We start from the raw sequence: 13,822 nt of genomic DNA on the forward strand, positions 1-13,822 counted from the left end.
GTGGTGATTTAAAATATCATTCAAATTTACAGGCTGAGCTAAGAGAAAGGACATTAAATACAAAATAACTACAGGCTGAAATTGTCAGTAAAGCTTGAAAAGAGCTGTTAAGTGTGAATCTGTGTATGTGTGTGTATTTGTACTGTGCACATTTCAGCTGTTAGGACATCACAAAGCATTTAAAAAAGCATTACTTGTATCCAAATCTAACAAGCACAACAAAGTCCTGTATTCATTATTGATGACTTGACTCGTTTGCTGCTGGAGATTTATATTTTTCTTCATTTGTGTGTGAAGTGAGCCTAAGTAAACCCTAAATTGAGCATAACGCCTCTCTGCCTGGGGAGTCGACGATGACTCTCTGCCAGGAACGATGTGGCTACAGTCAGTGAGCCATCGGCAATCTGCTTTGTTATGCTCAACGCCATCAATCTCCATGCATAAGAATAGCCAACTTCAATACCACTATTGGAAACAGCTAAGGTCAGAGCCTCATCCCACCTCAAAAAGTTGCTGTGATTGATTTTTACATTTTTAAGCCATTTTCCATCAAGTTTTGGAGCAGTGCGGAAGAAAAGCAGGGCACTAATATGTCAGATGGATTCATCATCATCGGTTTGAGGAAATGATTATCTGACAGGCATCTAAATGAGAGGGAGAGCCCGGACAGGGGTGAAAGAGCATGATACTCACCTTAACGGGGGAAAGAAAGGGAATCACAGCAGCTCAAGCAAGTGAGGAATAAGTGGAGAAAAGTGGAGAGAGGGAAAATGCCAGCTTTTATTAGAAACATGGATTTCAAAACAGAGGTTGTCAAAAGAGTATCAGTTAATTGATCTTTCTCATCTCTATAAGATGTAATTTGCATCACTTTGCTTTGGTCTACGTGTTTGTCTTTCCCTGTGTGTTTGTGCGTTTGGTGAACATGTACAGCCACGGAGAAATTTCAGCGTGGGTGAGGTGGTTTATGTTGCGATCAAACAGACTTCTGTTCCGCAAATAAAGCCAATATTCTTCTCTCGCCATGTACAAAGGACACACTCCCTCTCACACAAGGCCACATGTTGTATTTGTATTTGATTGTCTCTTTTGATGTTTACTGACGGACATACGGGTATTTTGATGATTTCCTGTGTCATCTCCCAGTCTCATCATCGGCTTTCACGACTAAACAGTGGCTGTTATTCTTACTCATGAAAACACACAAATTAACTGAGTCACTTTCCCTCACCTTCCCTCCCTTGTTCCTGTCACATCCCAGTCTGTCTCATGTCCCCATGTAAAAGATCTTGTCAAATTTAACTGCCAATCATATCCCCACCATCCTCCAGTATAAAGGCCTGGGGCTAGATGCTCAAGACTCTATGTTAATAGTAGTGTAGTGCCAAGTAGGTTTTCACACACAAAAAATGAACCTCTGTGTTTTGGTGCAAAAATCTTTGTAAGTGGAAAATATAAAGAAAGATAAAAAGCAAGTACTGCAAGTCAAGAAGCATAAACAGAAAACACACAATAAAATAAGAAATATAAAGGATCACGCATTGAGACGCATCCTAATGCCAGGTGTGAACTGACGTACTGAGAGCTGTCCACTTGTGATCGGATTACCTAAGACACGTTAGTGTCCAGTCCCCTTACTAAACCTGTCCTTGTCCCCACTCCTAAATGCCTCTTCCTTTACCAACTGTTTGAGCTTAGCTGTAAAGAAGGGTTTGTCACCGTTATAACTCACCCTGGTGCGTGATGGTAGCAGTCTCCACAGAAGCCTAACCCTCTGCGAAGTCATCCAGACTGTCCTGAAAGCCCCCCAGTCAGTACAAGATCCTCCACAGCTTCACTGTTCCACTTTAATTTCTGCCTGTGTGCAGGGATTAGATGGACCATGACGTGGTCAGAGTGGCCCAGTGTGGCGTGGGGGACAGCGTGATAGGCACTGTTGGTTGTAGTGTAGTGATCCAGAATAATCTCCTCCCTGGGCAGGCATTTGATAAACTGTATTTGAGAAGTTCATGGTTGTGATTACCTTTGTTAAAGTCACTGAGGACAATAACTAAGGAGTCCAACATGTTAGCAGGAATGTTAACACCAACCCGTATAAACGAAATGAACTGGAATCATTTATGAAAAATGATTCTGGATCAGGGCAACAGAGCTGCAGGATCACTGTCACATCATTACACCAGCTGCTGTTGGAGTAGAAACAGATTCCTCCACCTTCTGTTTGTCCTGAAAGTTCTGTGTCGCAATCCGCTCTCAGGAGATAGAAGCCTCCCGGCTGCAGTACAGTTCTGTACCTGTGTAAAACGGTGTGTACAAATAAATGCAAATACCATTTTATATGTGAGAAATGGCACATGCATATTTTTTGTGCGTATGTATTGTTCATACATCTGGCTTTTTTCTCAAATAGTAAAATGAAGAGAACCATAGGAAAGCAGCAGAATCTGATTAATTATACCTTTCCTGCAAGGCTGTTTTCTGCCTGGAGTGAAACAATGTCAGCAAAGCAAATCTTCCAGTCTGGCTGCTAGTAATCCCACTTATTTCGCTGGGATAGGTGCAACCTAAAGGTCTCGGTATGCTTCAAACAAACTAGTCAAACATCTTGACACAGTGAATTATACAAATGGTCTAATGTTGCACGCTTTCTCGTGGTGTTGCGCTCAGTTGTGCACATGAAAAGTGACAATAGTTGTCATGTGAAAAATTGGAAAAGATTGTTTGAGAAGAACTTCCAAACTTGCCACCTCACCTGGCCAATCTGTACACAACGAGAGCAGGACTGTTGAATTGTCTGTTTCCGAAAGTTCCAAAAATTGTCGGACTCAGCTCTCTGATTCTGCCATGAGAAAAGATGCTCTTAGATAATCTGACAAGCACTTAGTCGTAGGGATACTAAAGCCTAAACCCCAACCACAGCCTGAGAGGCTCAATTAATTAATAATGTTGGGGGCCTGGTCAACTGATTGGAAGCAGAATTGCAGAAGGCTTTTTAGAAAACTTTTTTTTGTATTTCAGAACATAAGCCTGGGGTAAACCTGCCATTATTCACTCAAAATGTGGACAGGCACCTCCATATCTTTTCTTGGTAAAAAGCTTCCTCAGAATGCAGTCAAATGGTGAGAAACATTGCCAAAGCCAATATTGTTCTAATTGTAGAAATCGCTATGCAATGTTTCTGTCGGTTTACATTCTAAATTTTCCCTTCAGATAGATTTGACAAGCTGCAACACAACTCAGACAACTAAAGCAGTCACTAGGAAATCAGCCTTTACTAACCTGTTGCTCTTCTTCCTGTCTTTTCCTCTGTCTCTGTCTTTGTCTTTGCAGGGCAACCAAGAAGCCCCAGCTCCCCCTGAAGCCATGGCCCAACCCTTCCCACCGGCCCAGTACCCCCCTCCACCACAGAATGGGATCCCAGCCGAGTATGCCACGCCCCACGCCCACCCACCGGCCGACTACACGGGACCAAGCACAGTGGCCGAGCACGCCCTGACGCTCTACACGCAGACGCACACACAGAGCGAACAGCCGGGAAACGACAGCAACACCCCCGCCCTCACAGCCAACACAGTAACAGTGAGTCTGCACTTTATACTGGCAACACTGAAGGTTAAAACAGTTAGGGGACTTGACTGATCTGGTCTGATGGTTAATGTAATTTTCCAAGGGTTTTCTTTTTCTCAATACAAACACTTTCGAAAAACATTATCCAGTTCCCAGTTTTTAATTGTTTATTAAACTAATTTCTTTGTACAGGGTTCATACAAACTCTTGAAAGTTTGGAATGCTTTATTTTAACCGTTGCATCTTCAAAGTTAATCTAAGTTTGAATATATTCCTTGAAAAAAATATTTTCAAAATAATCTGGTCATCTACACAATCACAAATATAAACCAAGTCTTTTAATATTTGAAATGAATTGATCCCATATTTGTTTGTTGTGTCCTGGTGTGTTCAATCCTCATTCATAGCTAGATAAGTCTTCTGTTGATCACTTCCTCTGGAAATTAGCAAGCGTTAAATAATCATGATCAAAACATACAATCAAAGTTTAAATGAACAGCTAGCAAAAGGTGGACAAGGAATTCTGTAAACAGTTGCATTTATAGTAACAATTTAGATGTGATGATAAAGGCTTCAAGAGTCTAGAAGTTTTGGTTAGGGTATCTTTAAAAATGCTTGAAAAATGCTTGAATTTTACTCTTAAAAAGCTCTATGAACATTGTTCATAACTGAACTGATAATTGAATAACTGAATTATAAATATACTGCATGGCTGTCTTCAGAAAATGGAAGAAGACACACGTAACATCTCTCTATAATTTGTGATAATAGACATGCTGTAGCCTTTCCATTATTGCAACTTCATTCAGTTCTATCCAACTTGTTCCATTTCAAGCATACGGTTGGACATTTTTTTCATTCCATCATGGTGATGCAGTTGAAAACACGTTTGACAGACCAGGTTGACTCATTAGTCCACTGCAGTACACACATTCTTTACTCAAGTAGAAGGGCAGGTAGTGTGTAAAAATAAAAATAAGACTACAGTAAAAGTAGAAGTATTGATTCAACTCAAGTAAGTAAAGAACAGGTTTTGCACAGACGATAATTACTGAGAGAGAGAGAAAAAGTGAGTGGCAAAGAGGAGAGGCAGGCCAGAAAAATGACAGAAACAAAAACTCTGTTGTAAGGGTGAACTAGCCCCGCTCAATTGCACAACCTTAGTGCCTCACTGTAAAAATCTAGTTAGCAGCTACAAGTCATTGTTTATCTCCAGATAAAATCATAAGAGAAATCACAATCAGTCATCTGATCATTCACCACTGAAACATTTTACCTCCAATTTAGACAATTTTAATTGTCTTTAACCTGATTCCTATCTGCTAGATAGCTAACTATCTGTCCACAGTCTGGACCAACTCAGCTGTGAACAGAACAAGAACACATTGTAGGAACATTAACATTACATAAACAGGGAGCTTTATTTCTTTTCTGTGGCAGCAAACACAACACACTAGCTGTTATACTGCAACCTGAACTTAACTACACACTTTATGGCTGACATTAACGTTACTACCCCTCACACACAGGGAAAGACTCACTTCTGACAACAAACCTGCACAGGTTAGCCCACCTTCCTCAAAGGGGAAGGCTCAGCTGGTAACACACAGCTACCAGCACAGTGTGGGTACAACAGAAGACTTTACTCCACTGCTGAAAATAAATCCTCAAGGAAACTCTGAAACTGATGCTAAAGACCTGTCTTATTTTCTCTATTGTATATTTATTATTGCTCTATTTCTACTATTGCTTTAATAAAGCATTAATAAAGTATTTCCTATCTGATCACTCGATTAATCGATGGAATAATCGATTACTTAATTAATCAATATATTGACTAAACTGAATTCAGTTGAATTGCCTGCCAACAGCAATTAAGCAATAAAAGCAAAACCAGTTCTGTTAGGAATTTACTGTCACCTTGTCTTTCCACCAGATTAATCTAAAGTATCCATAGTGGTATCGATAAAGCCTCGGATCGTTAAGCAGTCTGTCAGAAATGGTATTAATATCCATATAAATTAACAATTCCCAACCATAATCATGTGTGATATGCACCGGTTTTGTGTTTGGAAGGCGTGCAATGATGCAAAATAAAAATAATAATAATAAACTAAAGTAACAAGTCTGTTTTGAAAATGTAAGGAGCAGAAAGTACAGATATTTGTGTAAAACGTAGGTAGGAAAAGTGAAAAATTACAGATGCCTGAAAAAATGTTTTGTAATGTATTTAGTTAGTTCCCACCTCTGCCTACAGATTCAGTTTTGGTAACTTAAAAATTGGGATTGAATGCCTTCTTCCCCAGTTACTGTACAAGATTGGATTGTTGAGATTGATGCTTGATTTTGGTTGATTTTAAATTGTATTTCATTTTTGCAGTCACAAAATCATGAAATCCTAGGCATACTAGGGATTTTCATAAAAACTTGCAACTTCTATAACAGTCGTTTTCAAACTGAGGTTAGGGTCTCTCTCCGTGTATCCTTGTCCTCTGCTCCCTGTATGTCTGTCTGTTTGTCTGTCTGTGTCATGGATGCACAACGAGCAGCAGGTCTGTGTGTCAGGATGGGCAGACAGGATGAAGCTATACTCCAGCTGAATTCACACACAATCCACAAATATGGTTCCTTCCTGCAGGGTTGTGTGGAGGTGTGGCTGTGTGTATTTGTGGTTTAGAATGTAACCTCTGTGAAACAATCCGAAGATAACACTTTATTTCCCTCTCACCCACTGCTTTGTTCTTGCCAATGTCACTCCCTCTCCTCATTCATTCTCTATGTAGCTCGACTAAAGGTGCTCTCTCTGGCTCACAAAAGCTGTGCTGGAGGGGCCAACAGGAGTGTTTAACAACAAAGGAAAAATACTGCATAGTGTGCCTTTAAACAACACAGAAATGCTTATTGTTCACAAATAACTTAAACTCCGAAATTATCTGTGAGTATATCTTCAGTTTATTTATTAAAAACAGATTATTTTTAAAGTGGCCATGGGATAAAGACCCACCTGTGGGCTAAATTTGCCCTTAGAATGCAATGGGATGCAGACAGTGAAATCTAAAATTAAAACCGCCATTTTATAATTTATTGATTATTTTAGCCGCCAGTCCCCGGTGTGCTATTCTCCTTTGAAGGTTTCATGGTTGGGAGATAGTTAGCTGAGAGAGAGTTCGCTTGCTGCACTCAGCTCAGCCCAGATGCTTTTGTAGTGGTGGGTAGTACGCCGGGAAGCATGCAGGAAACTGAGAGTGAAACCTCTCTTGCTCACTCTCAACTGTCTTTCTGAAGTTTCTTTGACACCGCATTTCACACAACATGAAACCTAAAACATAAAAAGTAAAAAAGTACCCCGCAATAAAAACTTTAAAATTTGGAAATGCATAAAACAAGAAAGTAAATGAGATCCAGAAGATACAGGATGAGAGAACAGTTAGATTTCACTTAAAAGGAATTTTAGTCAGTCTCTTAGGCCTTTGCTCAAGATCAAGTGAGCAAATGCATGCATGAACTATACATACACACACACACACACACACACACACACACACACACACACACACACACAAACACATACACACACAGCAGGGACAGGTTGGTGGTTGCATGTCACTGACAAATTAGCTATATTTCAGCTGCATTTCAGCAAACTGCAAACACATACCCACAATACACACAGGCAGTGCTAAGGATGTCCACACACTATAGTTAACTGCACTACCACTTGTCTCTAGTTGAGGAGCCTTCAAGCTGTCAGGGCCAATAAGACTAGAGCATGCTGGGAAGGTATGGGAGTGTATAGACAGTGATGGCAGAAAGGGGGAGTCCAGCGAGAGGAGAAGACATGGTACAGTCAGCATTACTGGGAGTGTTTTACAGTCACTGTGGAGAGTTTGTCACAAGCTGTAACTGTTACTGTCAAGAGACATAGTTACTGCAGGATAAAGGAAAAAGACACCATACACTCGCTCACTGTGCCCTGAAAGACACTTACTGCATTTATTGTCAAAAAATATACTGTCAGACCAACACATCAGGTCGATACGTTGTTTTACCACTGACATCCCTGATGATTGATGATAATTTAATTACATACTGTATATCTAAGTATAAAGCAAGGAGTCTGTCTGTCTGAAAGAACCGTTCATCCGATTGACTTCACAATTGGGTAAACAGGGCACTGCTTTAGTATTGTAAAGAGATCTTAACCTGCAATTCTCCCAAGGGTCGGATATTTCAGTTGTATTTTCTTCAGCAGTGGATACTAAGGACATTTATTCAAATACTGGAGTCGATTATTTGTGCCTTAATTGTTTAGGTTGATTCTTTTTCAACATACTTCTGCTCTAAAACATTACAAAGAGAAAAAAAATGACTTGCATGAATAACTGCATTTATTTGTTAATTTATCATCTTTAAATTATAACTTATAAGTTAATTTGTTAAATATATCATATTGTGAAATATAATTTGCTACAATGATCCCCATACATGAAATTATTATCTGTGCTAAAAGTGATTGTGCATCTCAGTGATGAACATTGATCACTTGGCAGATTTATCAAGTATGGAACTTCTTTTATGTGTAGATGTCGTATATGTGGGGAGAGATGGAGAACACTAGCCGTGTTTTGATATGAATTTTGAACTATCGCATTAGAAAAGTTTGATGGAAATTGCAAAATAAAAAAACAATGCAATCAATTGGAAAAAGAGTTAATGCTCTTAATGGAAGATGGAAACACTTTGTCCAGCGAACATTTAAGTCACAACGTCGCATGTTTTCTGCATTCTGCTGCGCTTTTCATTTTGTCAACTTGTTGCATCCTCTTCTTCTGGTTTTCCGACAGGAGAATTGGCACCACCTACTTCTTATCTTGTGAACCAACTCCTAATATTTGCATAATGGTAGTGGATGGAAACAAGCGTTCATTCACATTTTCTTTTGCTGAATAACCTGAAATTTGGTTAAAATTTGCAACACATTTGGATGATAACATGACTACTGACTCCTGGTCAATAACCTTTGACCTCTTCCCAGTGTGAGCAGTTTTGTTCTGGAGTTCACACACAGCTTATGTTGTCTTTTTCTGGTGTTCAGGCAGTCTCTTGAGTCCTGCATTGGTCCCCACAGCTGTCCCATGCAATGTCATTCACATCATAGATGCCATCTTTGAACAGAGACAGGGGTTAAATATGGCACACAGTCTGCTTTTTGTGTCCTTGCATGTGCTTGTGTGTGTTTCTGTGTGTGTGTGTGTGTGTGTGTGTGTGTGTGTGTGTGTGTGTGTGTGTGTATTTCTGTGTGTTTTGGTCTAATCCCTAGTGAGAGAAAGCTCTTGGAGCTGTCTAACCGTTTGTAATCTACCTGTCTGGTGGTGCTCCCCCATGATAGCTTCCATTATAGGCCTGGGGAGTAGGCCGCAGGTGCACTGCTGAGCTCAGCAGTCACGCACACACACACACAATAGAGGAAGCTTGGGCTGCTTGTGTATGATAATGTTCATGTAATTATTTCCTCTTCCTGCCTGGCTGCTCACACCCCATGGATGGTGGAGGCATGGCGACCACAGAGAAAGAAAGAAAGAAGTGCAAAGACGGATTTTAGCTCTTCGATTGTGGCAGAAGAGGGCTTACAGCCTTAAAGCCGTTCCATTCCATACCATGCTAAGCTTAATGAAAGACTACAGCCGGCTCCATGTACACATACACACTGGATAGAAGATTCCACTGGAACAGGGATCAACAAGAGAAACATACTCTATGTAGGGATTTGTGACGCATTGGCTACTTGGAACAGGATTATTTCACATACTGTGTAATTGACTCACTATGTAAATGACAATGTAGTGTGAATAATAGCGTATAACGTTTTCACCAACCACATTATTTTTGGAAAAGGTAATGAGTTATTTAAGGCATCCAGGCTTTCAGTAGTTAAAGTTTCATTTTGTCATGACAGTGTTGTGATTTGTTGCGCTTCAGGGTGTGAATGGACATGAGACTGTCCTCAGGTTCTTGACATTTTCCATCCGTCCACGAGATGTCTTTAGACTTTCCCCCCTTTCCGCATCATGTATGATTTTCGGAAGCAGACAGGAGTTCTGTTCCATTTAGTCTTATGGAGAAATGAGCCTACTTCTGACCTATTGGCTCAGTAAAGTTTCCTGATGGGTTTATGATCTCAATCTCTAGTTTCAGTCTTCTTCCATACAGCATGATGTTCATTTAGTAACTGATGGTCCCATTTAGAGTAAAATAGACCATAAAGCAGGGTATGCTTTAGGGCGTGGCTACCTTGTGATTGACAGCTCATTCTCAGTGAGTCCGTCCAGCTCAATGCACCAAACTCAGATCAAACTGTCAAACTAGGCAGTGCTGATCAAATATGGATCAGATTCTGTTACTGTGTTGACAATTTCTCACTTCATCTCTTCAGAAACATAATTTAGTGTACTGTTTATCTGGAATATGAGATTGTGTGACCAGGTGAGCTACGGACGGGTCAAAACTGCACAGCCAATGAGAGCAGCTCAACTGGTAGTATGCCACCTACGCTGGCGCCGACTGTCATGGCAATGGCCAAAACGCCAAACTGGAGGCTTCAAAACGATACACAAACCAATGGGTGACGTTACCAAAGGTTCACATTTGATACAAAGATATTTTTATTGGAGACAAGGTAGTCCTTCTGTTATAGAAGATGGTCACTCACAGAAGCCCCAGTGTAGAAATAAATCTATGTGAGATTGATAACTTTGATCTTACTAAACTGAAAACCATAGTAATAGTTTTTCAGCTAGCTCTTCTTGTACAACATATTCTCCATCACACTTCTTTGATCACTGTACTCAACATGACTGATATAGATTTTTTATGAAACTGCTACACATGTTAATAATGTTAATGTGTGAATGTAGCAAATCACCATCTGTATTATAAGTAGTACAACTTAGTACAACCAAGCTTCAGAGGTTTTCAGTTACTTATCTGTGACCCATTGCTGTGTAATCCCACTTTACACCCAAAGCACTGTACCTTTCCAATTACTACATCCCCAACACACACTCCTGCTCCTGTGCTTAGGCAGATGTGGCTCGATTAACATGCAATTAACACAAATTAAAAGGCCAAACAGAGCTAAGGCAGTTCCCAGTGGAAGACTTTAGCTCTGGGGCAGGAGGGAGGTGATGGGAGGAGAGAACAAGGTGATGGGGAGGGATGTACAGTAGGATGAGGAAAGGAGCTCTGATTGGACAATTAACAGCCCCTTGATTTGCAATTTGTAAATGCATTTATGTTCATGTCAATTATCTGAAAAGAAAAGCTGACATTATCCTAAACATGTTAAATATAGATTCAATTCAATGTCGCTATTTCTTGTTTTAGGCATTGAACTAAGGTGTTAACCCTAACCCAACCACACCTGTATAACCCTGACCCTAAGCTCTTCACCAGCGGGTAGGTAGGTTTTTACAGGTTAATAACAATCATTTCAAGTCTGTGTCATTCAAATCCAATAAAACCAATGTTTTTACAAAAATGTCCATCCATCCACAAACAAATGATTTTTGGAAAGATTTTCAAAAACACATGGGACACAGGATGTGAACCCTGGTCCCTGCTGCCAAAGACCTGTGTCCACCCACACTTTCCATTGCCAAAATGTATTTTGTACAGCAGAAGGGTCATCTGTGGTCAAATCTGAGTCAGTAAAATACGTTAATAAGTCGGAAATAGTCGTGTCTCAGTGTGTGTGTGGCATGGAGGTTGAGTGGATGTTGACAGGTGGAGGTGCAGGAGGACTGGGGTTAATTACACCGGTGTCCACACCGTCCATCTGACCTGTAACACCCTGTGTGTGTGTGTGTGTGTGTGTGTGTGTGTGTGTGTGTGTGTGTGTGTGTGCGTGCGCGTGTGTGTGTGTGTGTGTGCGTGCGTGTGTGTGTGTGTGTGTGTGCGCGCGTGTGTGTGTGCGTGTGTGTGTGTACGTGTGTGTAGATAAGGGACTAAGTGCCTGGGTGAGAGTGCTTTATCATTACAGGGTCCCAGTGTCTGCCATTGGCTGACGATTGATATGAGCTCTTTGCTATTGAACTCTCTCTCTCTCTCTCTCTCTCTCTCTCTCTCTCTCTCTCTCTCTCTCTCTCTCTCTCTCTCTCTCTCACACACACAGGCAGCTGATTATTGCTGCGTCCCATTCAGTAGAGCACTCCTTGCCTATTCACCTTTCTGTGTGTGTGTGTGTGCGTGCATGCGTGTGTTTGTGTGATGTAATGCCATTATCCTCACTTGCCTGTCTCTCCATTTTTACTGTTCTCTCTTCAATCAGCACTTATCCTGCATGCATCTCTGAACTCTCCCTCCCTCTCTGCTCTCCATGCTCTCTCTGCCTCTCTCTCTCTCCGTCTCTCGGTATAAATGCCGCTACCTTCAGCACTTCTCTCTCATTGATCGGGCAGGTTTAGCTGACATCATCGTTCCATCTCCATCTCTTTCTTTTTCATTCTCTCTCTCTCTTCATCCCCTGTACATCAACTCCTTCTCTCTCTCTCTCCCTCTCTCTCTCTCTCTCTCTCTCTCTCTCTCTCTCTCTCTCTCTCTCTCTCCTTTTTTTGCTTCCCACTGCAAACAGCACAGTTTGAAACATTTAGAAGTGGTTATGACCGCAACCAGAACGTCTCTATTTTTAACAGGTCAATTCACTGAGTCGAGGAGTAGCAGTTCAAATAGATGATGTGAATACCAACAAAAATAATTGTGCCAGCCACTCAGGCCAGCCATACAATGCATCATCAGACCTGGGTTCCCTCGAACCTAAACCAATATTAGAAACTAAACCTGACAAACAAAGCCTCTAAAACTGGACTATCTGACCCATCATCCAAGAGTAGATAACACAAGATCAAATCAGGAGTACATCTCACTCCCTTTATTTGATCATTGCTCACTCCTCGCATGACCCAGATATTGTTCCGGTCTGCCATGTTCCAATGCTTTTATTTCTGCTCTGAGGAGCAGGAGGGACCATCAAAGTTCGCCACAGAGCTGTTAACACCTGCAGACTGGCATCTGATCCAGCTGTTCCGTCATCATCAGAAAGGGATGTCACTTACGTCATGTTTCGCTAATGACATGTTTCCACTATTCCCCCTCATTTCCTGCAACTCTTATGTCCTCATTGGGAGGGACTAAAATTCAAAGGCAAGATGGAAGGGAAGGGTGGACACATTTAAGAGAATTGCAATGTACCTCAAGCCATCTGAGGGGAGAGCCATCTTTTTGTCTGTCTCTGTGTCTTATGGAGACTGCTGTCTCACGAACAAAAGCATTTTAAAATGCATTCATTATTCGTTTCCCCACAGTGTAGGTCCAACAGAGAGTGTATTTCATACACCAACACCACAGAAATGATAACTGGATAAATGGTTGAAGCTTGTGGCACAAGTGCTATGAAGGCAAAGCAGTTCAACTGTAAGAAAAAATATTCTAATAACATCTATCTTTATATATACAATAGTGTCAAAGGTCCAGTGTGTAACATTTAGGAAGATCTATTGACAGAAATAGGATCTAATATTCATAGATAGGTTTTTAATAGTGTATAATCAACTGAAAATAAGAATTGTTGTATTTTTGTTATCTTAGAAGCTGTTTTATCTACAGAGGGAGTGGTCCTTTTCTGCAGAATCCGCCATTTTGAACTGCCATGTTTCTACAGTAGCCCAGGACAGACCAATCAAACATTGGCGCACCATTTGTATTCAAATGGTTGCAATCTGCAATTTCACCATTAGATGCTGACTGATCTGGGGAAAAAATGTCAGCCTGCAACAATGTAGTTGCTCAGTTGTGAATGTTGATCAGAACTGTTCTTGCTTGCCGGTGCCAGTAGAGACAGTCCAACCAAAGGCCATATCGTTCCCAGCCTATGGGATGCAGAGCAGGATAAAGCTAGTGTTTCGTCTGCAGTGTACAGTTTACCTATTGTTTAGGCCAGTGGTTCCCAACCTTTTGTCCTTGAAGCTCCCCTTGCGTGTGTCCAAGACAAGTCAGGCCCCCCCAACCCCAACCCCTACCCGCATATATGCACTAAATAGGTAATAAATAGCTTAATGAATTTAAATGTGGACCAAAAATATGTTTCAATTTGGATTACACAGAGTTTTGATTATCCAATTGGGTGTGTTATCAGGATTTTATAAATTTAATTTTTGTAAATAATAATTTTGGTAACCTCACAACCTCAGCAGACAAAGTT

General features: G+C 40.9%; 1 protein-coding gene across 8 annotated transcripts in view; it reads left to right on the forward strand.

The window, feature by feature from the left end:
- Positions 1-13,822, forward strand: part of rbfox3a (RNA binding fox-1 homolog 3a) — a 289,238-nt gene that overhangs the window by 208,679 nt on the left and 66,737 nt on the right. For all 8 annotated transcript variants that reach the window (XM_051416824.1, XM_051416821.1, XM_051416825.1 and 5 more), the window contains one exon: positions 3,331-3,579. In XM_051416824.1, the coding sequence (XP_051272784.1) occupies positions 3,331-3,579 (249 nt within the window). The remainder of the gene's footprint in view (positions 1-3,330; positions 3,580-13,822) is intronic.

Source organism: Dicentrarchus labrax, unplaced genomic scaffold (assembly GCF_905237075.1).
Source record: "Dicentrarchus labrax unplaced genomic scaffold, dlabrax2021, whole genome shotgun sequence".
NCBI classification, from domain to species: Eukaryota; Metazoa; Chordata; class Actinopteri; family Moronidae; genus Dicentrarchus; species Dicentrarchus labrax.